Source organism: Rhinopithecus bieti, unplaced genomic scaffold (assembly GCF_001698545.2).
Source record: "Rhinopithecus bieti isolate Rb0 unplaced genomic scaffold, ASM169854v2 scaffold_7509, whole genome shotgun sequence".
Lineage (NCBI taxonomy): Eukaryota > Metazoa > Chordata > Mammalia > Primates > Cercopithecidae > Rhinopithecus > Rhinopithecus bieti.
Genome location: NW_016805750.1, coordinates 2,359,320 through 2,383,442, shown reverse-complemented (window position 1 = coordinate 2,383,442; position 24,123 = coordinate 2,359,320). Strand labels below are relative to the sequence as shown.

General features: G+C 47.8%; 1 protein-coding gene across 7 annotated transcripts in view; it reads right to left on the bottom strand.

Annotated features, from left to right (window-relative positions):
- ZNF536 (zinc finger protein 536) overlaps positions 1-24,123 on the bottom strand; it is a 490,720-nt gene that overhangs the window by 146,097 nt on the left and 320,500 nt on the right. For 5 of the 7 annotated variants that reach the window (XM_017873600.1, XM_017873601.1, XM_017873602.1 and 2 more), the window contains one exon: positions 17,626-19,197. In XM_017873600.1, coding sequence (XP_017729089.1) covers positions 17,626-19,197 — 1,572 coding nt within the window. Of the gene's footprint in view, positions 1-8,718; positions 9,622-17,625; positions 19,198-24,123 lie in introns of those variants that run through there. The other 2 variants (XM_017873605.1, XM_017873606.1) reach the window with 1 other exon arrangement.

Sequence of the window (24,123 nt, the reverse complement as noted above, 5' to 3'; positions counted from 1 at the left end):
CGGAAAGGCCACACACAGGGACCTCCACTGCATGGAAAGGCACACGCAGAGACCTCCATTGCCCAGAGAGGCCACTCCCAGGGACTTCTACTACCTGGAGAGGCCACATGCGGAGACCACCACTACCCGGAGAGGCCACACGTGGGGACCTCCACTGTCCAGAGAGGCCACTCCCAGGAACCTCCACTGTCCAGAGAGGCCACATGCAGGGACTTCCACTGTCCACCCCCGAATCTCAGCCCTGCCCTATCGTTTACATGCTGAGTGACCTTTGGTGTGACAAGATGCTGCTCGGTGCCTCGGTTTCCCCATATTTAAAATGAGAATAATAAATACTCCATCCATATCCTCGGGTTTTCACGAGGATGAAATGTAAGAGTCTAATTTGCACTCTCATCTGTATGGGGCTTAGAACAGGACTTGGCACAGAGGAAGTCTTTATTATTTACAACTTTGCTTGGAAGGTTAGTGGGCGATTTTGGAGGACCAGATCCTGCTGCTGGGATAAAGGGAGCCGTTCCTTGGGCATGGAGATATTTTGGGGAAACAGTCATCTGCCCTAGACCCAGGATGCCCCCACATGGCTGGTTTTTGAATGGAACAAAACATCCCGGTGGTAACTGATTTCTGGGTGACCCCTCATAGACAGTCAGGGTGTGGGGCAGGGTTAGGAGCCGTGGCCTACTGAGTTTTCCTCTAGGCTGCCCAAAGGTCAGGACTGATTTTACATAGTTGCCATGAAAGTGACTTTCTTTATTCCACGATTGCTTGATTTTAGCATCCAAACGTGACCTGGGATATTTTATTACTTGGATTGTGTTTTCTGTTTATTGGTGGTCACAGCCTGACATTAGAAATGTTGTGTCTTGGAGGACTGGTATGACGCGGTTGGCGACACTGATTGCTGTCATCTGTGAGATGGGCTATCAGATTCAATGCTTGGCATCGGAAGTGTGTGTCTCAGGGAACTCCCCTCCCTGACTGCAACAGCTTTCTTCATGCCCAGTGTTCAGCTGGCCAAGCTGAGGCTCAGAGGGGCCCCTGGAGTGGGAAGGTCATGACCTGAGGCGCTAGAAGAGTAGAAAATCACAGCAAGAGCAGACAACAGGCATTGGAGATGACAGAAGATGGAAAGGTGGGAGGGGGTGAGGGTTGAAAATTCACCTGTTGTGTACAGCATTCACTATTCAGGTGACAGATACACAAAAAGTACAAACTTCACACACAATGTAAGGAATCTGCACGTCTACTCCCTAAATATACAAAAACAAACAAAAAATTTTTTAAAGAAAAAGAAAAAAGACTGTGGGCAAGCCGCCTAGCATCCCTTGGCCTCTGCTTCCTCATTCATAAAATAGGTTCTGATAATGACAGAGGGTGTCTGGTTACGCAGAAGTGGCTGGGGTCCAGAAGTGCTGAAGGCCTGGCTGGCCTGGGAGCTTCACAGGAGGGTGGGCCCACACCGGGGCAAGGCTCGGAATAAGTCCAGTAGCAGGCCAAGTCTCCCCAGATCACCCCATCTTTCCTCCTCTGCAACATACTCTCTCCCCAGGTCAGTAGATGGGGCCGTCATTCACTGAAGTCACTCAGCTGACTTCACCCTTGAAGAAGGAGGGCAGGGAGTCACAAGCCCAGTTCTGGCTTCCTAAATGACCCCGGAAGACCAAGAAGAAGCTATCTGATAAGTTAAAAAAAGAAAAAAAAAAGAAGGGAGTCTACACAGTCCCCACCCCAGAGGGGCCAAGCTTTCCTTTTGGCAAAAAGAGGACCAGATGGCCACCCTCGTTTGAGATGTCAGCGGTGACCTCCCAATGCAACAAACAGAAGTGCATCTTAATCAGAGTTCTTCCCGGACAAGGCAATGGCACGGACCCATCCCTCTAGGAAATAAGACCTTCTTAATCACAGCCCTGCAGCCACAGTGGCTGTTCTCCACCCCTGCCCGCCTGGTGCCAGCCCAGCTCTGTGGCCCAGCCGAGCCCAGGCAGGAGTGGAGCATCTCCCTGTTTCCAATCCTTGGAGTCATAACTCACATTACTTCCATCCCATCTGCACCCAGTGAAGGCAGAGCAGGGAAAAGAGCATAAAACACAAAGTTCCCACAGACAACATCTGTCTCAGTGCAAACAATGGACCATTATCTTGTAAATAATTCTGATTAAGCTGCAGCATTTCCTCCCGAAACTGGCGGTGGGAGTGGAGCAAGCGGGAGAAGTCGCTGCTGGAGCTCCAGCCGGAGCGCCAGGAGCTGCACTTGGGGGTCTCCCTGACCCTCCCCAACATCTCTACCCACAGCCACTGAGCACCCTTCTCCCCAGCCCGACCACCAGGACCACCAGCAGTGGGAGGACCCATCCCATCAGCCTGTGCACCTACAGCCCCAGGAGGCTTCAGGAAAGTTTCACTGCCAGGATCCTTTCGTCTCTACTGGTCTCCTTTCTCTCTCTCTCTCTCTCTCTCTCTCTCTCTCTCTCTCTCTCTCTCTCTCTCCTCTTCATCCATTTCTTCTACTCTTTCCTCTCCTCCGGATGCAACCTCCATCATTTCTCTTCTACTCTCTTCTTACTTATTTTCTCTCTTACCCCTTAGCCCTCAGGTCCTCTGTGGCACGCTCCTTCTCCTTCGGTGCCCCCATCCCAGGCCCCTGGGGCTATGCCTCCTCACTGCCCCATCCCAGAGACACCTTGACATGGTGGGAATCATCTGTGTCCGTCTGGAGGTTCCAGGCCTGTGGGCCCCAGCCTGTCCTTGGGCTCATCTGCAGGGGTTGTCAGGCTGGGGAAGGGGCCCATAGGAATCCCTCTTCCCACCACTGGAGCATCCATCACGCCCAGCACCTCTCCCTCCTGTGTCTTCTGGGATGTGAGGTCAGCCTGCCTGGCAAACCCCAGTCCCATCACCCACCTCACACAACACCTCCTGCTGCAAAATCCACTGTCACAAAATAAAACTGAGGACTTCACAAAACCACCCCAACATGACATCCAGGTGTTTAACCTGTGTGAATTAGAGGGGATCATTCACTTTGCAGGGGCATTTACCTCAAAAGCCTCAAGGAAATTCCCTTTGTGATTTAAAATTAAATTACTGGGTATCATTTAGAAAGGACAGTTCTAGAGCCCAAAGTCTTAATGTAATCCAAAAGCCACTGATACAAGAATCTTGGCCACTGATTGGCCACCAGAAATGATTTTTTAAAATTTCCTAATGGTAAATACTTTTTACCACTAGAAAACAGTGAAAACAGCTCAGTTGGAGCCAATGGAGGTGTGTCTGTCCATCGCAGGAATGGGTTTGTTGAATTATCATATGGGTTCCCCAACAGACCTCCAGATGTGTTCACCCCAGGGATGGGAAGAATCCCAGATGGTCCATCCAGAAAGAGGCCTTCCAGCGGTGAGTACAAATTGGCAAGGATGAGGGCGGGGCACAATGATTTATAATAGCCTGCCCAGATTCTCCAGCCACTTGTCAGGGTTTTAGTGGGTTCTGGCTCTTCATCGAAGCTCTGCCTGGAGCCTACATGGCTTTCCGAAAGCCTAAAATAATTGAAATGAGGGTGACTCGACAACCTCCAAGTTCTTCATATTCACTTTATTCTATTAAAGGATACACGAGTGCTTCATTTGATGGATAATACTGAGGTAATTGCATTAAGAAATGCCTATGACAAGATGTCCAGTTGAAAGCAAAACACCAAGGACTTGAGGGTTTCCCATGTGGAGATAGTGCGTAGTGTTCCAAACTACCCCGGGCTTGCAAGCCCAGAGTGATTTTGAGTGACCAAGGGAATTCTCAGGATGGAAAAGTAGAATGGTCACAGGCTCAGAAGGAAGTGAATGTGAACTGCTTCCATGCCCCATGAGTGCAAGATGAGAACCTGAGCCCGCATCTCTCAGTGCCCGGGTTCCCACCCTCTAATTGTGACGGGTACGTGTATTGAAAGGAAGTAGGAGGCACTTATATCCAAAAGGGACCCCCTGGATTCACACATTGGTATCTGCAAAGCGCTCGAAGATAACCTGATCATCATAAAAAATACAATCTTCTTTCTCAAGCTCAACTGTGAACTCAACAGGTTGAAAAGAAAAGAGAAAAAAAGTCAAATAATCAGGTTTTTCTTGCACTTCCATGAGCTGAAAATCCAGTTTCATTGATCTCCTTTTTTCTTTTCTTTTTCTATTTTGACAGACTTCCAGAATTTAAAGAGAAAATCCTCAATGGTCTTCTTCTAATTTAATAGAAATATCTTCAGGATAAGGCAAGTTTTACATGCCGGTGCACTGGAATGGCAGATGGCCTTGCCCAAATGGAAATCCCGCACACTCTTATGTTTGTGGAAAACCAGAACATATCTCAGGGGCCCTACTGGTATGGGGACTCCAGGACTGACAGGGTCCCCATGGGTCATCTGAAAAGTGAGGACTAGAAAAGGGTGGTGGAGACTATAGAGTTTAAGACGTAGGAGGGTCCGGAGCAGACATCTGGAATGTTCCCTCCTTTAACTGACAAGAAAATGCTGCCCAAAGAGGATACGTGAGTTGTCTAAGCTCCTTGGAACATGACTGCTGCAAGGTGCTTGGTCTCTTGACCCCCAGGCCAGCCTGCCCATCATTCTTCCAGTAACCCGGCCCCTAAGCTGAGAGGCCACGCCTTCCCTCCCCACAGGAGCCATGACACGCACATCTGTTCTCATCCGTGGCTCTGGTTGGTCTGCGACTTTCTACAAGGGATTCAGGAGGGTGTAGAATCGTTCCTACTTGAAGCAGACACTGTTGGTTGTTGGTTCCTCACTCCTTCCCTTCTGATTATCTGGCAATGCCAATGGCCCCTTGCTTCTTTCTGCCTGAGGTCTTTCTCTCACTATGGGAAGGATGGTTGGCCATCAGGTGCGCTGGAGGGACCCTTAGTTGCTGGGAGACACAGAGCTGGTGTGTAAATACCCCGGCTCCTTCAATCCTTGAAGAGACTGTTCCAAGGGGAGCTCTACACAGTACCTTAGAGGACCCCCAAAGGGGCTGAGCCCCTATAGTCCTACAGTACTGACCCTCTCATGAGTGCATCTGTGCTTGTTGGTTTACCTGCCTTCTCTGTCTCCCTTCCCTGCTCCCTCACTCATGCTTCCTGGGTCACCTCCCACATCTACTGCCTGTATCCAGGTCCTTACCTCAGGATCTGCTCTAGGGAGACCCCAACTAGGTCACCGAAGAAGTCTTAGGGGATTGAGAAGACTAACGGCCCCTCTACTTGACAAGAAAGAACTCATCCTAGTGTGAGTCCCTAATTATCCACCGGGGCCACTCTGCACCCCAGCAAAACCACCTTCAGCCCTTCTCCACGTGCAGGGCGCACCTTGGAGTGGCCTGTCCTGGTGGTCAGCCCCAGCTCTCTCCTCAGGACAGACAAATCCCTTGACTCAAGAAAAAACTGACTTGTCCATCATATAAAAAGAGCAATAATTTGGTAAATTAATTGCAAATTTGCTTTCCCCGCTTGGTTGCCTTTTTCCTTTTATGTGGATAATTGAGAGCATATTATGTTAATTTGACAACAACAGAAGTTCAAAAAGAAAACTTAACCTTGTGAGCAGTGAGTTACCATTAGATGGGTGTGTCTGGACAACTCCACAAAGAACATGAAAGACAAACCCCTCGTGAAGCCAGCCAATGTCTGGATGCACAAATGGCTATTTTTGCTAATGAAATAGCTGTGCAGAGTTCCCCAACTTTAACCTTGAAAATGCGCATCCCTTGCTCCAGAGGCAGAATCTGCTTACGCAGAGACAATATTGCCAATGCGCTGCTGCTGATTTGGGGATGTAATTTAATCATCGGGAAGTTTCTTTGAGAAAAAGTGACTATACTTATGGAATAATCATCTCCTAACATTTAGATTCTTTTTCTCCAACCAGAATATCTACAATCTCATCAAAGCAAACACACTTCCGAACATGTGTAAATAGAGAAGTGGATCTGAAGACTCTCTTACTGCTACTGCAAGGCACTCTGCCCTTCCTTGGCCTCTCTCGTCTTAAGTCACAGATGTCTCCTTGGAACTCTGCTCCATATACTATGGGGCAGAGAGGGGGGTCTCTGATCCAGACCAGGGGGTTCATGTTAGGAAGGGTCCGGGTCTCAAGCTGAGGGTAGATCCAGTGGATGATGTTTACATTTGTTCCAGGTCTGAATTCAAACAGGTGGGGCTTGTTATAATCCCATGTGTGGATGGGTGGTGGCTTAGGGGAAGGTGTTATATTTCCATGTATGGATGGATGGTGGTTTACAGGGGACATGCTCTTGTTGTAATCCCATGTGGGGATGGGTGGGTTTACAGGGGACATGAGCTTGTTATAATCCCATGTGGGGATGGGTGGTGGCTTAGGGGAAGGTCGGCTTGTTACAATCCCACGTGGAGATGGACGGTGGTTTTCAGGGGAGGTGGGCTTGTTATATATCCATGTAGGGATGGATGATGGTTTATGGGGGAGGTGTGGGGATGGATGGTAGTATACAGGGAAGGGGGGCTTGTTATAATAATCCCACTTGGGGATGGACGGTGACTTGGGGGAAGGAACACACAAGAAACAGAATTCCCAACCCCCTTGCAGAGCTGTGAAATGAAGTTGGCTCATTCCACAGAACTGAATCCACCTAGCTCCCCGGCAGGCAGAAGACGGGATATTCCCAAGAACACGCAACTGGTGAGAAAGGAGTCATCACCCAGGGATGGGGGTGATGAGGAGGAGGTGGATGGGAAGCAGGGGGAGTGCACGGCATGACTGCGCTGAAACGAGAAGATGGGGAGCAGGACAGAGCTGGCTTCATAAAATAGGAGAATGAGAATCCACACAGGCCTCCTCTAAGCTTGAGAAGTTTCCACTGGGGAGCAACTCAGGAAATACCCCTGCTTTCGAAACAGAAATGCTTCTGAGTCCCCCAGCTTGGAGATTCCATTAGGGTGATTGGGTCCCCGTGGAAAGGAAGAAAGAACAGCAGACGCCTGAATACATGGCTCCAGGGAGCCTTCCAGGCTGTCAACGCAAGAGGCTAGGAAGATCCATTCCCTTCAGCAGCCTCTCCCTCATTGGCTTTGCACTCCCTCTGCCTCCAAAGTCCAGCCCCCCACGTCCCATCTATACCCCTCTGGGCCCCATCCCAGAAGGACTGGTAAAACCCACAGGAGCTGTGGTGCCCCCAGGTTTGCAGGAAGTGGGTAGTGGGGTGTACATGACTGGCAATGCCAGGAACAGTGTGCTCAGCCCTGGACAGAGGCCCCGAGAAAAAGGCTTGGAGGAATTTTCCCTCGATGTGCACCCCATTCCCCTTGGGGCAGGTCCTCAGACTCAGGGGACATCATTGCAAATAAAGAAAAACCTCTCCTGGGGCCCTACTTCTTGGCAGGCTTGGCCTACATACACTGGCAGTGGAAACTGGCCCTGCCTAAATGTGGCCACGCAGACCTGGGGCCTGGAAGTTAGGGTCACTCACTTTACCTTTGCTAGGCATTTAGGGATCCATCACAGTTTCCATAGGAACCCATGGTACGCACTCCCAGCTTCATATGAAGGGAATCAGGCAGCAGTCGTGGGCACTGACCACCAGGAAATCTGACAACCTTCTTCACAATCGACATTTTCTCTTTGAAGCTTTTATCATGTCTTCTCAGACTCCGAATCTCTCACTTTTTACCTCTTTCCCAAAATAAGAGACAACCTAATGCCATAATGTGGTCTTTGGAGTCAGGGTCACTTGAAAAGGTGTTATGAGAAATACAGGAGGCAATGTTTCAACCAGCTAGGGTGATGCAATTGTCCTGTTGTGGAGACCAGGGTTGTCCAATGGGCATTTCCGGCTTTCCTCTCCCTTGTCACACAGAGGACACTTTATTTATTTGGGGTTGTGAAGAACGGACTTGGGGCTTGAGATTGTGTCCTACCCCGAGTCCCCCAACAGGACCAGTTAGACAAGGGCGCAAGGATGGTCATTGAATTTAGAAGTTTACAAAACACACCCAAGCAAAGAAGCTTGGAAACACCGTTGAAATGGTAGGACCCTAAAGTCCAGCTCACGGACCACAAAACCAAGCAACACAAGCAAAAAGCAAAATTGGTCCTTCCCGTACCTCTCTCCCCACCAGGAGGCAAAGTGGAAGAACAGGCAAAAGCCTGTTGCAGCAAACACAGGTACAGCCCAAAAAGGTCAGCAGAATATAAAGATTCCACCTCCACGAATCCTGAGTCTCTTCATTACAAACTACCCCTTCACAGGATGAAAAGAACATGTTCAGATTTGCTGCAGGAAGGCTGGGTGTCATTGTTTCCACATCTGGGATGGGGCATGATGACCTGCGTACTCCGTGCCCAAGTACCCCCACCACCACCGCCCCAGCCACAGTTCCCGTGGGCGGTTGTGGGGCCTAGACACCTAAAAGTCACTTGTACAGAGAAACGGGCCCGTGTCGCCTGGCTCTCCCCCACCCGCCACAGTCATCCACCCAAATTGGAAGGTCCTTTTCCACTTGCATGTTTATGAATTGTTACTCACAGGACCCACCTAAGGGTGGATAGAAAAATGCAACGATCTGCCCAGGCAAACAGCCCAAGAAACAGGGTAAATGGCATTCCCTGAATGTCCTGTTGAGGCTTCCAACAGAGAGAAGAATGTCAGGGGGTGAGGGGAGTGTTGCGGAATGAATTAACATAATGACTCAAAACTACACTAATGTTTCACAGCTTTTTTTTATTAGCAATACCAAGATAAGTTATTGAAGCATTTTTAGTATTATTTTACATTCCATTCATAAATGACCTAACTTGTAACTCAGCATACAGCACACTTAAAGATATAGTTTGACACTTATTCAGAAAGCTACAATTATTATAACTTACATGCCTTCATTACCAGGAACACCTTAATATATCTTCTAATTACTTCAACAATACTCTGTTCCAAAGCACACGATCACCCAGTACAAGTTTACACATTTTGCTTCAATCACCATTTTTAGGTTGTAGATGTCAAGGTGCTATTCACGGAAATTTTACTGTCATCTGCTCCTGGTTAATAGGACAACCTGACACAATATTAAACTAGCAATATTTCTGCTTAAATACTATGGAGAAAGAGAATTACTGCACTTTTCTGTATTCTTCTAAAGTGTTACAAAATACAGGACAATCAGACACAAGCAGTAATACCCACGAGACCATTGCAGGACCCACCTCTACACGCTCAGGTGAGCTGGTGGAACAGACCCCACCCCCAGCCAGGTTGCCCACAGGTGAAGGGATCTGTCATCCACCAGCAGTTGTCACTCAGGATTTACGACTTTGAGGGAGTTTTCTCTCCTGCTCAAGTTACTAAGCCTTTGCAATCCATGACTAATAGTGGAACATATGGGGTAATATTTTTAGCCTCTGATTCTCTGCTATATATACTGTAGGTTGGTGCGCCGTGTGTATACACATACCTATGCCAATAGTAATTATTTATTCAACACACATATGTGTATACATTCTTCTCTTGACTTTACACGATTAACAAGCTGCAGATAACCACCGAGGACCACGAACAGACAAGGGCAAGTCCAGATAGACCGACTAGGACAGGGAGTGTCACTTACCTGCAAGAAAATGTTCAGATTTATTAAATAATCCAGAAACCATCAGGGCTAGAGGCGTTTGAAAGCAAGGGCAGGGCCACATTCCCTAATTGTTTAATGGAATGATGACAATAAAGTGGTATTTATAAAATTTGGTCCTTCTGTCTCTGGCTAAAGCAAGAATAGTCAACATGATTAGGGCAGGTTGGCAATTAGACATAGAGGTGCTGTTGATCAGCACTAAGTAATAGGAGATAATTACTGCTTATTTGAAACCTGGGCTTTGCACACAACATCTGAAATTAAAAAGAAAAAGAAAAAACCTGATGCCTTCAGCAGATAAGATGTAGCCTGTGTCTAGATATAGTTGTCAGTTTCAACCAGCACTTTGATTCAGCAGTTAAAAAGGTAGACGCCAAGGCTTAGACCCAGGGTACCTGCACCCACTTAAGAAAGGATGGGCTCACACCGTTCCTATTTCAGATGGCGGTGGCTGGGTCTGATTGGAGGGTTTAAATTTCCTCAGTGATGTGGGTGTCTTTTCCGACAACACTCTCTTCTCTCAATACTCTCTTCCTTCCTCCCAATCTTAAGTCACTACCAGGGGTGGGGAAAGATACATATATTTCTTTTTTTTTTTTTGAACCAAAGAGGCTGATTGCCCTCTCCTCTCACCTAGGCTAGGCTTGGTCCTGAGCAGTAGGATTCATGCAATCCAAAGAGAATACCGACATAGCAACTAAAATTAATGCTACCAGACTTCTCTCCTGATTCAGAGGCCCTGTTGATTCAGCCAGTAGCTTCTGGAGCCAAAAATATGCAGCAAAAGGAAAGGAACATAAACAAGGCTAAATGTCACCAGTGTTTGCCGACTTACAGACACCATCCATTTGTTTGTTCTGAAATGACGAGTGGACCATTTGGCAAATACAATGGTATTCACACAACAGTTCTGTCATCCTGCAGTGCAAACGACATCACGTCAGTGGCATTCCCATTTAATTTAAAAAGAGGGAAGGAGAACAGAAGAAGAATGCCTTTGGAGTTTGGAGAGAGCTGCCATCCAGAGAGGCTGCCTCTCCATCAGACACAGTGCACACAGCAGGGCTCTGGAGGAGGGTTGGGGAGAACCCGCTCCAGGTGCTGGAGATCCCAGGGGACACTGCCTGTGTTTGTCCCTCCAGAGTCAAAGAGAAAAGCTCTGCAGCAGGTTGTGAGGCAGCCAGCAGGGGCAGAACAGGGCGGTGATTTGCATTAACTCACAAGGTTCTGCCCTTGGACTTCAAGGCAGGCCAAATGGTCCTCCCTCCTGGGGTCTAATGTCAGGCCCTGGACACACAGTACGAATGAGAGCAGGCCAGACGGTAGAGGTCAATTGCTCATCTGTAAATTATCCAGTTGGGCAAAGGAGGTGAATGCAAAGGTGTGCTTTATCCATAGTCTCTGAGGCCAATCCATGTAAGAATCAGCTCACAAAAAAGGAGAGGAAGAGGTATAAGAGCACATTTGTCTTTAAATAAAGTAAGGCGGCAGCAGAGACAAAAAGATCTTGCGGTGGAGATGCCCCAGGTCTCCCACACCCCCAAGCCAATTGCCTTCTCATGCTAGCTGGGTACAGCCTGCACTCCCACACACTTGGCAGATTGGAATTTTGTGGTTGTCTTCCTATGCCATTTTCCTACCTTCACCTCCCTGGTTCATCAGAACCTGCTGGCTTCTGGGCCACATTGTGGACCCTTGCACAAGATGAAAAATGTACCAGCAGCCATAGACTGTGTATCACAGCCTACACTCAGGGTGTCTGAGCATATGCGGCCCTCACTGTGTATTTCATACCCCAGCCATGGCCTCCTTACAAGTCTCTAACTGACTGCAGACCTTTGCCATTTCTTGGTCAAAGACTGAGGCGGGGCAGGACTCTTCCTACCTGCAAGCACTTGCCTGGTATCAGTAACAGAATGGAGTAACCATTGGGATGGGAGGTCATCATAAAATTGCTAGAATCATCTTCAAAGCAAACTTCCCCACGTACCAAGAAAGAGCTATCAACCATTCATCACGGCCGAAGCGAGGAAATGAAACATGCCTCTCTAACACTGATGGAGGTAAGGTTGATGGCTGCCGTGCTTATGGGACGATTGCGACCCGAAGATGTTTGCACACTGACATCATCTCCTTGCAACAGTTTCACGTGGATGCTGAGCTCCGCAACGTCATGCAAACTCAACTGAGAAGCACTGATCCAAGCTCTTTTATCTCTATCATGTATTTCATCCCTACGCGTCCTTCCATCAGTGAGGAAACGGGCTTTCACAGAGCAAGCTGGCTTCAGAGACAACACATAGCCACTGCCTCCTTCCTCTTCTGTGTGTGCTGGCTGTGAGGGGGCAGCTCTGGGTTGCACTGCGCTGGGGTGTTCTCCTGGAAGTCTTTAATGTATACACAGAGGTGTGGTTTCCCAGAAACAAGGCACCAGCCCATCTGGGTCAACAAGTCCTCTACCTCTGGAACGTCTCTCTCACGTCTCTGGCTTTGGCATTACCAGACCATGGATGGGGCCCTGCTGCTGCTGATGAGAGGTCTCCCATCACCATCTCACCGTCCAGTGGACTAACAGAGGACTAGTTTCTGCATGATTCATTCCCTAGGGATGACCACGGGAACACATTTCTCTTTACACCACAGCAGGTGTTGACCAACTAAGACCCTGTGGACCAATTCCAGTGCACCGCCTGTGTCAGTACCTAAAGTTCTAATAGAACACAACCACAGCCGTCATTTTCCTATTGCCTACGGTGGCTGCGGTGCTACTTCCAAAGCAGAATTGGGTTGTCGCCAGATACCCCATGGCCTGCGAGCCAATACTTTTTTATTCTTTGGCCCTTTAAGAAAATATTTGCTACCTGTTGCTTTAGACTGAGTAGCTGGTAAAAGAGTAGGTATTGGCCAGGCATGGTGGCTCATGCCTATAATCCCAGCACTTTGGGAGGCTGAGGTGGGCAGATCACCTGAGGTCAGAAGTTCGAGACCAGCCTGACCAACATGGTGAAACCCTGTCTCTACTAAAAATACAAAATTAGCCAGGTGTGGTGGTGCATGCCTGTAATCCCAGCTACTCGGGAGACTGAGGCAGAAGAATCGCTTGAACCCGGGAGGCAGAAGTTGCAGTGAGCCAAGATCGTGCCACTCCACTGCAGCCTGGGCAACAGAGCAAAACTCCATCTTCAAAAAAAAAGAAAAAAAAAAAGTAGACGCCTATGCCAAGAATGCCATAAGGCTTAGGGAGAAGAGAAGTCACATTTTAAGAGAGTTCAGCTTTGGTTGTCCTGGTTCATTCATCACACATTTAAAAATATGTAAATTGAAGAGGTTTCAGTGGGCCTGAATTCTTGGGGGTGGGTCCCAATCATTTCACTAGCGTGGAAGCCCAGAGTACCCTTATTCCATAGCCTCAGGTATAATTTGGGTTGGGGAAGCCAGTTGCCCAATAACCTGAGGATGATAAGCTAGAGAAGTTAGCACGACTGCTGTTAGTGGGCTTGCATTCTCCCTCACTTCCTCCCAGGCCCATTGGGTCACTAGGTCTGGTACCACTGCACATAGGGCCTTGTGCCCATGATCAACATGCTGATATTTATTTACTTCATGTTTATTTTAGAGAAGGGGTCTCGCTTTGTCACCCAGGCTTGAGTGCAATGTCACAATCCTAGCTCACAGAGGCCTTGAACTCCTGGGCTTAAGCGATGCCCCTCCCTCGGCCTCCCAGAGTGCTGGGATTACAGGTGTGAGCCGCAGTGCCTGCCCTCAGCCTGCTCACAGATGCTCCCAGTTCAGCCAGGTTTCCCTGAGTGGCAGTCACTACAGAGCAGAGCTCCTTGGGGCAAAGGGGAGTGTGTTCTTTTCCCTGCTTTCCCGTTCATCTGTTACTCATTCTCTGTCCTGCCTACCCCTGGGTCCGCCAAAGGACACAGTGCAAAGCCTGCTTGGGAGACCTGACATACAACAACTCCATGCCCTGGCCGTCTGTCTTAGGTTTGAAAGGCAAGGAGTAAGGGTGATCTGGTTGCTATCCAAATCCACAAAATCCTGGATGAAACACACTCTTTAACCGCTCCATGCAGCGGGCCCCATGGGTGCTGTGCAGACCAGCCTTGGTGCTGTGTGCACACGGAAGCTTGCCCCTTCCAAGCCAAGTGCCGACCCAACAGTGCATTAGCGTTTCTCAAGCTGAACTGGGCTTATCTGCCTTGCTTTGTCCGTGGATGCAAACACTGCTCTGGCCTTCCTCTCTCTACCTTTCAATACTCATGTGGAGCCTGTCCCATTACAAAACCAAGGTCAAACATTCCTATAAAACCAAGGGCACATCCAAGTTTTCCGATGGCACTGGAGCACCCTTGTACATTATGTTCTTTGACAGAATAAAGAAACGTGACTCGTTCCTGGAGACTGGAAGTCACCTCAAGAAACTAAGGATTTGATAGGAGTGGGATTTCCTATAATGAGATCAGACTCCTAGTGGGATCTGACCCACTGTGGAAACAAGGATGCCTGTCCTCTGGCTTAATCCAAGATGACTTAACCTCTTCCTTGGGATTATTATAATATGTCTCTGACAGGCAGTGTGCTATCCTCTGTGGAAAGAGCTTTAGAAAATTCCCACTCAAGCTCTCAACACTGTCATATGCAACAGGCGTCTCCCCACCCAACTGGCTGGGTTGGCTTCTCCCCTCAGTGGCTCTCCTTCTGCACCAGAGCTAGGAATCCACTGGCTGTTAGGATAGGCAGGGCACACTGGCCAGGACCCTGGCTCTATGGCACCAAGGAATTTAGGACCAGAGTTTTAAAAGTTAGGAAGAAGGCATGCAGAAATGGCAGAAGATCCTGAAAGTACAGCCTGCAATATGAGTATCACCCACAGACTAGGGTAAGACGCCACCTTCTCCAAATCAACAGCAAGGGTTGAAGGAGCTGCTGAGATCTGTGGGGAGCTTATATGATTTGAACTAGGTATTTCTGATGCTTCTTCAAACACTTTTACACCCCTTGAGAACAGAGCTCTTCCTTAAGAAACACAGGAACATTAGCTCCTCCTATAAGCCTGTTTCTATAATCATGAAAGTGGGGATTTAGGTTTACTAACCAGACAAAACCAGCCCTGAACTTTATCCACCCGAAATGAGAAATCTAGGAATGACGCTTTGGTCTGACAAAGCCCAGATTCTTAAGGAGAAATAGTGATCAGCCTGGTAGGCGGATTTAGAAACCCGTATCTACTTTGAGTGAAGAAGAGAAGGAGGAATAAACATTAGAAATATTTTATTCATTGTGCCAATATCACTTCCACCCTTGCAAAGGGAAGCTAGTGGGGGTTTAAAGCTTACAAATGTCACTTGTGCTTCTTGTCATGCTAAAAAGAGAGTGAATTACACTACTTAAGAAACAAACAAACAAACAAAAAACAGCCCATGTGGATTTGTGTGTTCCTCCTAGATGGTAACTTTTAGAAAGGATGAATATGTCTGGACCTTCTGGGATACCACAGTCGCCCGCAAGAAAATGAGAACTGCAATTATGGTGGGCCAGATATGGGGGGAGTGGGATAAGAACTGGCAGAGCCAGACCCATCCGAGAGGCAAGAGGGCAGTGGCCCCATCCCCAAGCAAATGCAAGAGCCAGGGAGGATCTTTTCCTGCCTGCTTCCAAACTAAAGCAAGAGGAGGCAGAAGAAATGGGGCCAAACGGAATGCAGAACTCACACTCTCTAAAAATAGGCAGCTTGTGGCCAGAGTCAGTTTCAGTATCTTCCCAGGAGTGGAAGGTGGGACAAGGGGCCTGAACCCTCTGATGCAGAAGCAACCAGGAAGCCTTCAAGCTTGGCTGGCATGAGGGTCCCCAAGTCCCATGAAAGAGGCGGGGGGTGAGGGGCACAGCTTACATCCCTGGGTCTGCTGCCCAAAGGCTGAAAGGTGGACTAGGCAACGGGGCTTGCACATAGTGGGGAAATGTCAGGGGCGTGTTGTGTGCTGCTGTTTTGGGAAAAGGTGAGAAGTGCCTAAGAGCTTGCAGCCCATAGCTAAAAGGCTCTCAAGACCCAGCAGGTTCCCTGAAGTTGGCTTCCCATTCAACCTTGCCTGGTGCGAAAGGATACCATTGGGCAAACTTCCTCGAGCCAGGCAGCCTTCCTTCATTACTGATAGGAAGATGGGAAAATTAATAGGGGTAATATGAGCTCATTTCAATAATAATGAGCTCATGAACATGCCAGGTTTTGATCTTTTCTGATGCATGGATTCCTGGCAGGAACTATGGTCCTACGTAGGTAGTTGAAAGAACTGAAAATAGACTTTAAAAAAAAAAGGCTCTAAACAACAATAAAAAAGAAACCACCCCAATCACAAACCTAAAACAACAATGAAAAAAAAAAAGCCTTAAACATTGCTCCACCAGTTAAAAAAAAAAAAGGAAAAGATTTGGACTGACATAAAACACTTTTTTCCCTTCTTTTAAGTATTGTTTTTAACAGCTTCAAAAGTAATGAATTGTATATGGCTAAAAATAGATCTGGGGGTAGTGGTTAATGGGCCTTGTGAATCATTCAGCATAAGGAACTGTCAATATTTTTTTGAGCTGTCAGAAATCCATTTAGTGATTTTCGACAATTCAAAAAAATATTTCTGACCGCTTGATTCAGTTCCTAGTGAATTAGGGAAAAAGAGGAATAAAAGAAATATATCAATCTAAATTATGAACCCAGAGTCTAGCTTCCTGAATTCTGCTCTGTGCTTAAAGGAACAACACGATGTTGAGGTTCAAAATATTCTCTTCTATTTTCCCCTTCCTTCCCTTTTCTTTCCTTTCTTCCTTCTTTCCTTCCTCCCTCCTTCCTTCCTTCTTTCCTTCCTTCCTTCCTTCCCTCCCTCCCTCCCTTCCTTATTTCCATCCTGCCTTCCTGCCTTCCTGCCTCCCTGCCTTCCTGCCTTCCTTCCACAGGTGAAGTAAAATTATAGATATCCATTCATAAATTACGGATGGAAAGGTATCATGGTCATTTGTCTCTGGTGAGGATATTTGGGGCTGGTTTCAAACAGAAGAATACGTTGAGCTTCTTTTCGGAGAAAGGCTTTAAATATGGATATCTGGGTGCCAAGAGAATGACTTTGATTCCCCCGACCACCCCAACATTCATTTGATCCAAACCTAGTCCTTAAATTTACCATTATGTTCTAAAATCTGGAATTCCTTTTGGGTACCCATATGCTTTAAGGAGCTAAAGAAGTGTCAGTTTGCTACAGGATCAGACAAGCATGAATCCAAGATGCACAGGGTCACATCACTACTGTTCAGGGACTTCACAATGTACATGTCTTGTTAGAACAACAGACAGACAGGTGAACAGACAGACAAACAGAAGGCAAGCGCAGAAGGCCAAAGTCACAGTAACTGCCATTTGGTTTGTCTAAAAATGAGTCACAAACACCCAGAAACCATCTCCCTCTTTGGAGAGAAGGTCGCTTTATTTCTATACTGTGGTTAGTGTGATATGATTTTAGTATCCTCTAAGTCAATAAAAGACAAGTTTAAGAAAGCAGATTTGGCTTAGCAAAGCAGTAAGGAATTGTCTTTAGGCATCTTTTGCATAAATTGAAAAACTGAAGAATTTGCAAGTTACCATGTCTCTTTTCATTTTTGTTTTGTAAGTTGATTTTCCCCCCTTCAAGTTCTAGATGGCAAACAGGAGTAGTTCACATGGTGAGAGACCACCCCCTTTTCCATGCCTTCTGTACAGGCATTTTAGTACATTATAATGCAAATTGGAACACAAAAGTATGAGTTCTAAAACTTCTAAACAAAATGGACTTTTATGATTGTCTACATTGCAGATACAGCATTGAGGGTTTTTTCTAATATTTCATTCAAAATTTGCTCATGGATAAGCCCACCCCATTTTTGTTTTAAAAAAATGCACAATTCAGCACTGATGTTTTGGGAAATGAACTATAGGAAGAGGATTCTAAAACTTACCACACAAGTCTGGCCTCTTGATACATCCAGAATTTGCTGTGCTACTTGCAAGTCCGTTAAAGGCTGCTAAGCCATCAGAGCTGTAGGCCCTGAGGACCGACAGCATGTTCATCGGCTTGTCCAGGCTCTGCGGCCCCCGCTCCGGCTTTGGCAGGCCCACCAAGGGGTCCTGGGCTTGGAGAAGACCCTGGCTGTGCCACTGCTTCTCTGGTGCTTGGGATAAAGGTGAGACCAGTCCTTGGACGGGCTGGGGGGTGCCTGTGGGCTGCAGGCTGTCCCCGCCATCGCTGCTGCTGTCTTTGCTGAGGGCAGACAGTGGCTTGGTCATCATTTCCGGTTCGGTTTCAACATCCTCTTCATCGTTGTTCTCTCCCTTGGAGGAGTCCATGTCCTCTGAGGAGGCGATGTCGGAGAGGTCATCAGTAGTGTTCTTACTCGTGATTTCGGGGATCAGGATGGGGGCATCCTCTTCAGAGTGGGCCTTTCCATCAGGCTCCTTGTTGGGGCAGGAACTGGAGGCCCCCGAGCCAACCATGCCTGGGTAAACACCACACTGCTTGTAGAAGTCTGATGGGAAGTTACAAAATGCAGGGTCCACGTGGCTGGTCCATGTGCCGCTCTTCTGCTCCCCCAGAGTCTCCTTGACCTGACCTTGGGCCATCTTCTCAGAGGCAGAGTCTAGAGAGCCAATCATACTGGAGAGGCCCAAGTCTTTGTTTAATTGTACTGAGGGCAGCAGGGCCATCTTACTCGCCTCCCGGGCTTGGTCTTTGCAGTTGACTGTGACCCCGATGGTGTTATCTTTGCGTTTTGCTTTGCCCAGGTGGTTGGCCTGGAGATGAAGGGCCATGAGCTCCATGGAGGACGTTGTGAAAGCACAAAACAAGCAGCCATGCCACGCGATGCTGTCCTGCACAGTTACCGAGGAGCCCGGGAGGGAGGCGGCATCTGGCCGCACAGACAAGTCTAGGGGTTCATACTGAGATTTCTCGGACTTCCTCTGGGAGGACTTGCCACTGGGTTTCTCCTCGCCACCATCCACTCCGTGGACTTTCATGGAAGGGGGGTCAGCCAGGGCTTTGTCTTTCACGTCCTTCTCCTTCTTCAAGGAACTGAGGACAAAGCTGTCCATGAAAGCTTGCAAGGACCCTTGGAAATTCACACCATTGCTCACGATGCTTTGATAAGCTCTTCCGATCTCGGAAAAGTGGGTGCTTTTGGCAGGAAGGTCGGCGCCTTTCAGAGCATCTGAGGGGATCTCTGAAGACATGCCGGTGGCCTGCCCCGAGTGATCTCCGGACGAGAGCACCCCTGATGTCCACTGCTGAGATGCAGGGCCTCCTCTGAAGTCGATTCCAGGGAGACCCTTGAAGGCGCCCCTCAGGATGTCTGGCCTGATGAACAGAGAAGCTTTGCTTGACATCTCGTCCTTGTGGTCCTGATTCGGGGGCTGCCCAGACAGCGGCCCAGCCCCATTCTGCCGCTCCCGGTGGTGTCGCTCTAAGTGGTATTTTAAGGACGCTGACTGCGTGCCGGCATAGTCACAGTGCGGACACTTGTAGGGTTTCTCACCTGCAAGATTTTGATATAAGAAAAAAAAGAGGCGTTTATCTCATTTTGGTGTGCTGAACGAGGCTGGAAGGATCAACATTTGTTCTTTGAAACAAAGCAGCTCAAACTAATAATTAGAGAACAACTGTTTTTTAATAGAAGAATAATTCGTACTCTTAAGCTTTTTTAATGATTTTGTACCATTTGGGACTATTCAGGAATGACATACTATCTACACACAATTAGCTATCTTTTTCTTTATCTAACATGTGAAAACGGCTGTAGATTTAAAAGCTATGATTATGAAAATTAAGCATAATAATTTCAGCCACAGTGATCATTAAAAGTAGAAGTTTAAAAAGAGAAAGTATGTAACAAATGGGTGGTTGCAATATTTTGTGTATACAATAGCTCTAAAATTTGTTTAAATTATACACATGGAAACCATTTTTAAACCTAAAAATTTTATGGCACTGTTACGCAAGACTGAAATGAATGATTTAAGTCTTGCTCTGCAGTAAATCATGGATATAATTAGCAAATGGCATACTGCACAAGTAATTTATCATTATTTGGAGGGCACCATTCCAGACGGGCTCAGATATCTGCAGACCTACTGCACTGCTTCTAAATAAAGAACTATAAATACAGATTCTATAAAATATTAATACCATTACAGTGCATTATGATTGCAGCATGTAAAGACATATAGTTAAGATAAAAAGCAGTCAATAAAACTTAAAAGAAAATGAGTAATAAAAGGGCACAAAATATATTTAGTTTCTGTATTTGAAATTAACATTATCTACTGGTCTTTGTAGTGCCTTAAATTTGTACTAATGGCAAACCTAATGCTCCGGTAGTAAAATGTGTAATTTACCTATAATAAGTGCTTTCTAGAGAATAAAAATAGCTTTAAAGAGTGTTTTAAAACATATAAGATAATTTTCATGAATTAAATATTTATTTAAATTCAACACCCCCAACTTCTATTGTTCTTTCCACAATGTGGAAAGATACCAGAAGAGACAACTTACATGTGCTGGCACTGGGGGACAGAGAAGGGAAAGAAGGTAAACGACTGCAGATTTAAATATATTTCAAGAATTTGTTAGCAATCCCAGGGCTTTTCTAGACTTTGCAATCAAAAGGCTCTCTGGAAGGAATAGGGACTGTGACAGTCCCCACTCTCTTATTTACAATGATGCCCTGTCGATATCCACAATTATTTCTTCTAGGAACCTCAACTATTCCCCCTCCTCTTCCTCTGTTCTATTATAAAATAGACTGATCTAAAAAGTAACAGCAAATCATCAGTGAATGGTGTCTTCTGAAGACATTTCACTGTGTCTAGTCTCAGCAGAAGGCATGAGTCCCAGTCCTCCAGGCACAGGGCATTTGGGGGCATGGACTTTGTGAGCAAGAGGGCCACCACCCTGGCTCTGAGCAGGAGATGACACGTTATGTCTGAGCAGGAGATGCCAGAGCCATGGACACCCTGCCTGCCTCATCAGAACAAGGGTGTCAGGTGCTACGAGCCGCTGAGATCTCTTCTGGACACTTTCAGAGGTGGCCCTTAAGTCTAGGAAGGGAACCCAGCAGCGAATCCGTTTCTCTAAACATAAAGGCCACAGTCATCTCTAAGTAGACCAATGACATGGATCTAGGAGGAAGTCTCTATCCCTTTTGGGGTAAAGGTCCAGAGAATTTTAGGCAGTATTTTCCCACTTCTTGGAGTCAGTCCCGGGTTAGACTCAGACTCATTGAGCTACTGCTTTTTAGACATCGCATCGCAGGCCAGGCTGGGATGGGGCACTTCTGGGCAGCAGGATGTCACAGCTGATTCAGCTTACCTGGAAGCCCAGTGATCAGGTGTGACAGAGGCAGTACCTGAAACTTAGAGGGGCTGTGATGGGACCCGCAGCAGGCAGGCCTACCTAGGAACTCAGGATCCTGGCCTACGGGTGAGAGCAAACCCTGCGGGAGGGCCGGGCGATGAAAGCCTGCAGAGGTGAGGCCCGCAGGTGCCGGGTGGGACTCGGGTTGTGTTTTAGAAATGCACCTGGAAATGATTACGTGCAGCTGGCAGGCAAAGGGGCCGTAGACAAAGCACGGACATTCATTAGCAGGAGTTAAAGAGGGGGAATGTGGACTTTCCTCTCAAGCCTGGGGAGGTGGAGAGCTGCCTTTCTGGGTGGGGATGCACAGAGGATGTGCATGTCTATTTCCAACGGATACAGGTTTGAAAGGCACATGGGAGACTAAGCGCGGTGGCTCACACCTGTAATCCCAGCACTTTGGGAGACTGAGGCGGACAGATCACAAGGTCAGGAGATCCAGACCATCCTGGCTAACATGGCGAAACCCCATCTCTACTAAAAATACAAAAAATTAGCCGGGCATGGTGGCGGGCACCTGTAGTCCCAGCTGCTCGGGAGGCTGAGGCACGAGAATGGCGTGAACCCGGGAGGCGGAGCTTGCAGTGAGCCGAGATCGCACCACTGCACTCCAGCCTGAGCAACAGAGCGAGACTCCATCTCCAACAGCAACAAAAAAAAGAAGGAACACAGGAGCAGTAGTACTCAAACTGTATTGTGCATGTATTGTGCCTTAGAACCACCAGGGGAGTGTGCTAAGACACCAGTTCTGGCCCTAAGGCACAGCGGTTCTGATTCCCTGGGTCTGGGGTGGGGGCAGAAGTTGAAGTTGGCCTTCTAAGTGTCCCTGGTGATTCTGATGCAGACAGTGTAAAGACAACCCCTTGAAAAACCAACCTGGAACTGCCCTGGGGTCTTGACAAAGTGCTGATACCTGGTCCCTCCTCCCCACATTCTGAGTTAATTGGCCAAAGATGCAAACTTGGTTTTAGGATCTTTTGGGACTTTCCCAGGTGGCCCTCTGTGGATCCTGAGTGGGGAACCATTATAGGCAGCCTTCCTTGGAAGTGCCTTTGAAGTGGGAACCATGAATGGTTCAGCAGGGAGGACAATCTAGACCTCAGGAGGTATTTGAGAATCTGGACTAGGGACTGGACACCCATGCTACTCTGAACTCCACTGGACACAGAATCCCAGTCTTGGGACTTTTTCTTCCTCAACCTGTAATAAGAAATGTTGAAGCACATGTTCTGTGGGGTTCTTATCCCAATCCTAAGCTCACTTAGGAGCTAAACTAAGTCTCCTGAATAGAGCCAGCAATACTTATAAACATACGTGTCACCCACTGACTCAGGAACCTTCATTTTGATTCACACACATTTTTTGATGGAATGAACCAATGGATGAATGAATAAACACCTGCAACCTCCCTTCTTGGCCCTGGAAACTGAGTAAAATCCAAAGAGCCAGGTCCCCTGCTCTCATGTCTTTTGGAGGAGACATATCGTATAGTAGGCTAGCAGAGTTCATGCACACACACTCACTCTCACACTCACATATAGCATGTGGGTGTGCAGGAGGACAGCACCCCTTCACTCCACCCACTGTCTTTAGAGTTCAAAATAGGCCTTGGCTCTCACAGCTCCAGAGAATAAAAGCCAGAGCTGAGAAACAAGAAAGGCTAATTCCTAGCACTGGAGTCTCCACGGGCCCAGGCCTGGTGAATTAGGGACTGCTTCATGAGCTTTCAAGTGTTTTCTGAGTGCACGTGCTATGCAAGGTTCTAGAAAGCTCTCCACCCACGCTTCCTCTGCCTTCTGCACTGGGATGAAAGGGCTGCCCTGCTCTTCCTGTCCATTTCTCTATACAGTTCCACCTCCTGCCGGGTCGCTAAAGGGCTTGGTTTGGGTGGTTTCTTCTGATCATCCCAATTCCTCAGCTAAGTGCTCCGCATGTTGTTCCAGGGGATAAACCCTTCCCCTTTGGATTTATGTTCACAAAGAAACAAGCTCAATTTTAATTTCCTCGTAATCACTAAATGATTGGAAGAACCACTCCTGCCGTCTGTCTCAAAGCCCTCGCTCCCGTGTCTGGGCTTCCTATCCAACAAGAGGCACAGGGAAATGTTTTGAAGATGAAAGTGAGCCCCAGCCAGGGCGTGTTTCTAGCCAGGTACATCCAGGGGCTGAGCTGGGAACCTCCTTAGAACCCCAGCAGCCCTAGGGCTTTGTGCTCCACTGGAAACATCCCAGCTGTTTCCCTGGTATTCCTTCCCCAAAGGGCCCATTTCAGAGTGCTCAGGAGGCAAACTTCTCACAATGTTGGCCTAGATGGGGTGGGGCGGCAGCCTGGCGGAGAGGCCTAACAGCACATTTCACAGCCTCCAGGGCACGGTCTATGTCCACTCTTTCATTTGGCTGGCACAGGCAGATGCTGAGTCTACCTGAGCTGAGAACAGCTTCCCAGCCAAGGTCTCTGCATCTGGATGCACTCTTCTGCCCAAGCTCTCTGGGCTAACTCTAGCAAATCCCAGGCCTCCAGGCATGGCCAGATCCATGCCAAAGGAGCCAGGCATTGGACCTGCCTAGCCCTGCCCAACCAAGGCTGGACTCTGCCTGAGACTCAGGCCTGCATTGCCTGGGCGGCCCCAAGGTACAGGCAGCCCCAGACCCTGCCAGCAGCTCTGTCTAGTTGATTGATTGGCCACTTAGGCCATAAATGAGTCCCATCTACTGAGGGGATGACTCAGGTTGTCTCCCAAGGTTTCCAGGGGGTCCTGAGTCCTCTGGTGACCTCCATGATGTTTGTGGTTCATTGCTTTGTGTTTATCTGTTATATGTGCCACACACTCGCATGCAGGCAGAACCAGGCAGATTAGATGAGTATGCAAAACAGCCATTCTCTCCTGGAGCACAGTGTCACTCAACTCTAACCAACTGTGGGCACTACAACCTTTGATTTTTCCAAGAAAAGTCTTGGCCAGGCATGGTGGCTCAGGCTTGTAACACAGGGAGACCTCATCTCCACAAAAAATTTAAAAGTTAAGCAGGTGTGGTGGCACACAACTGTG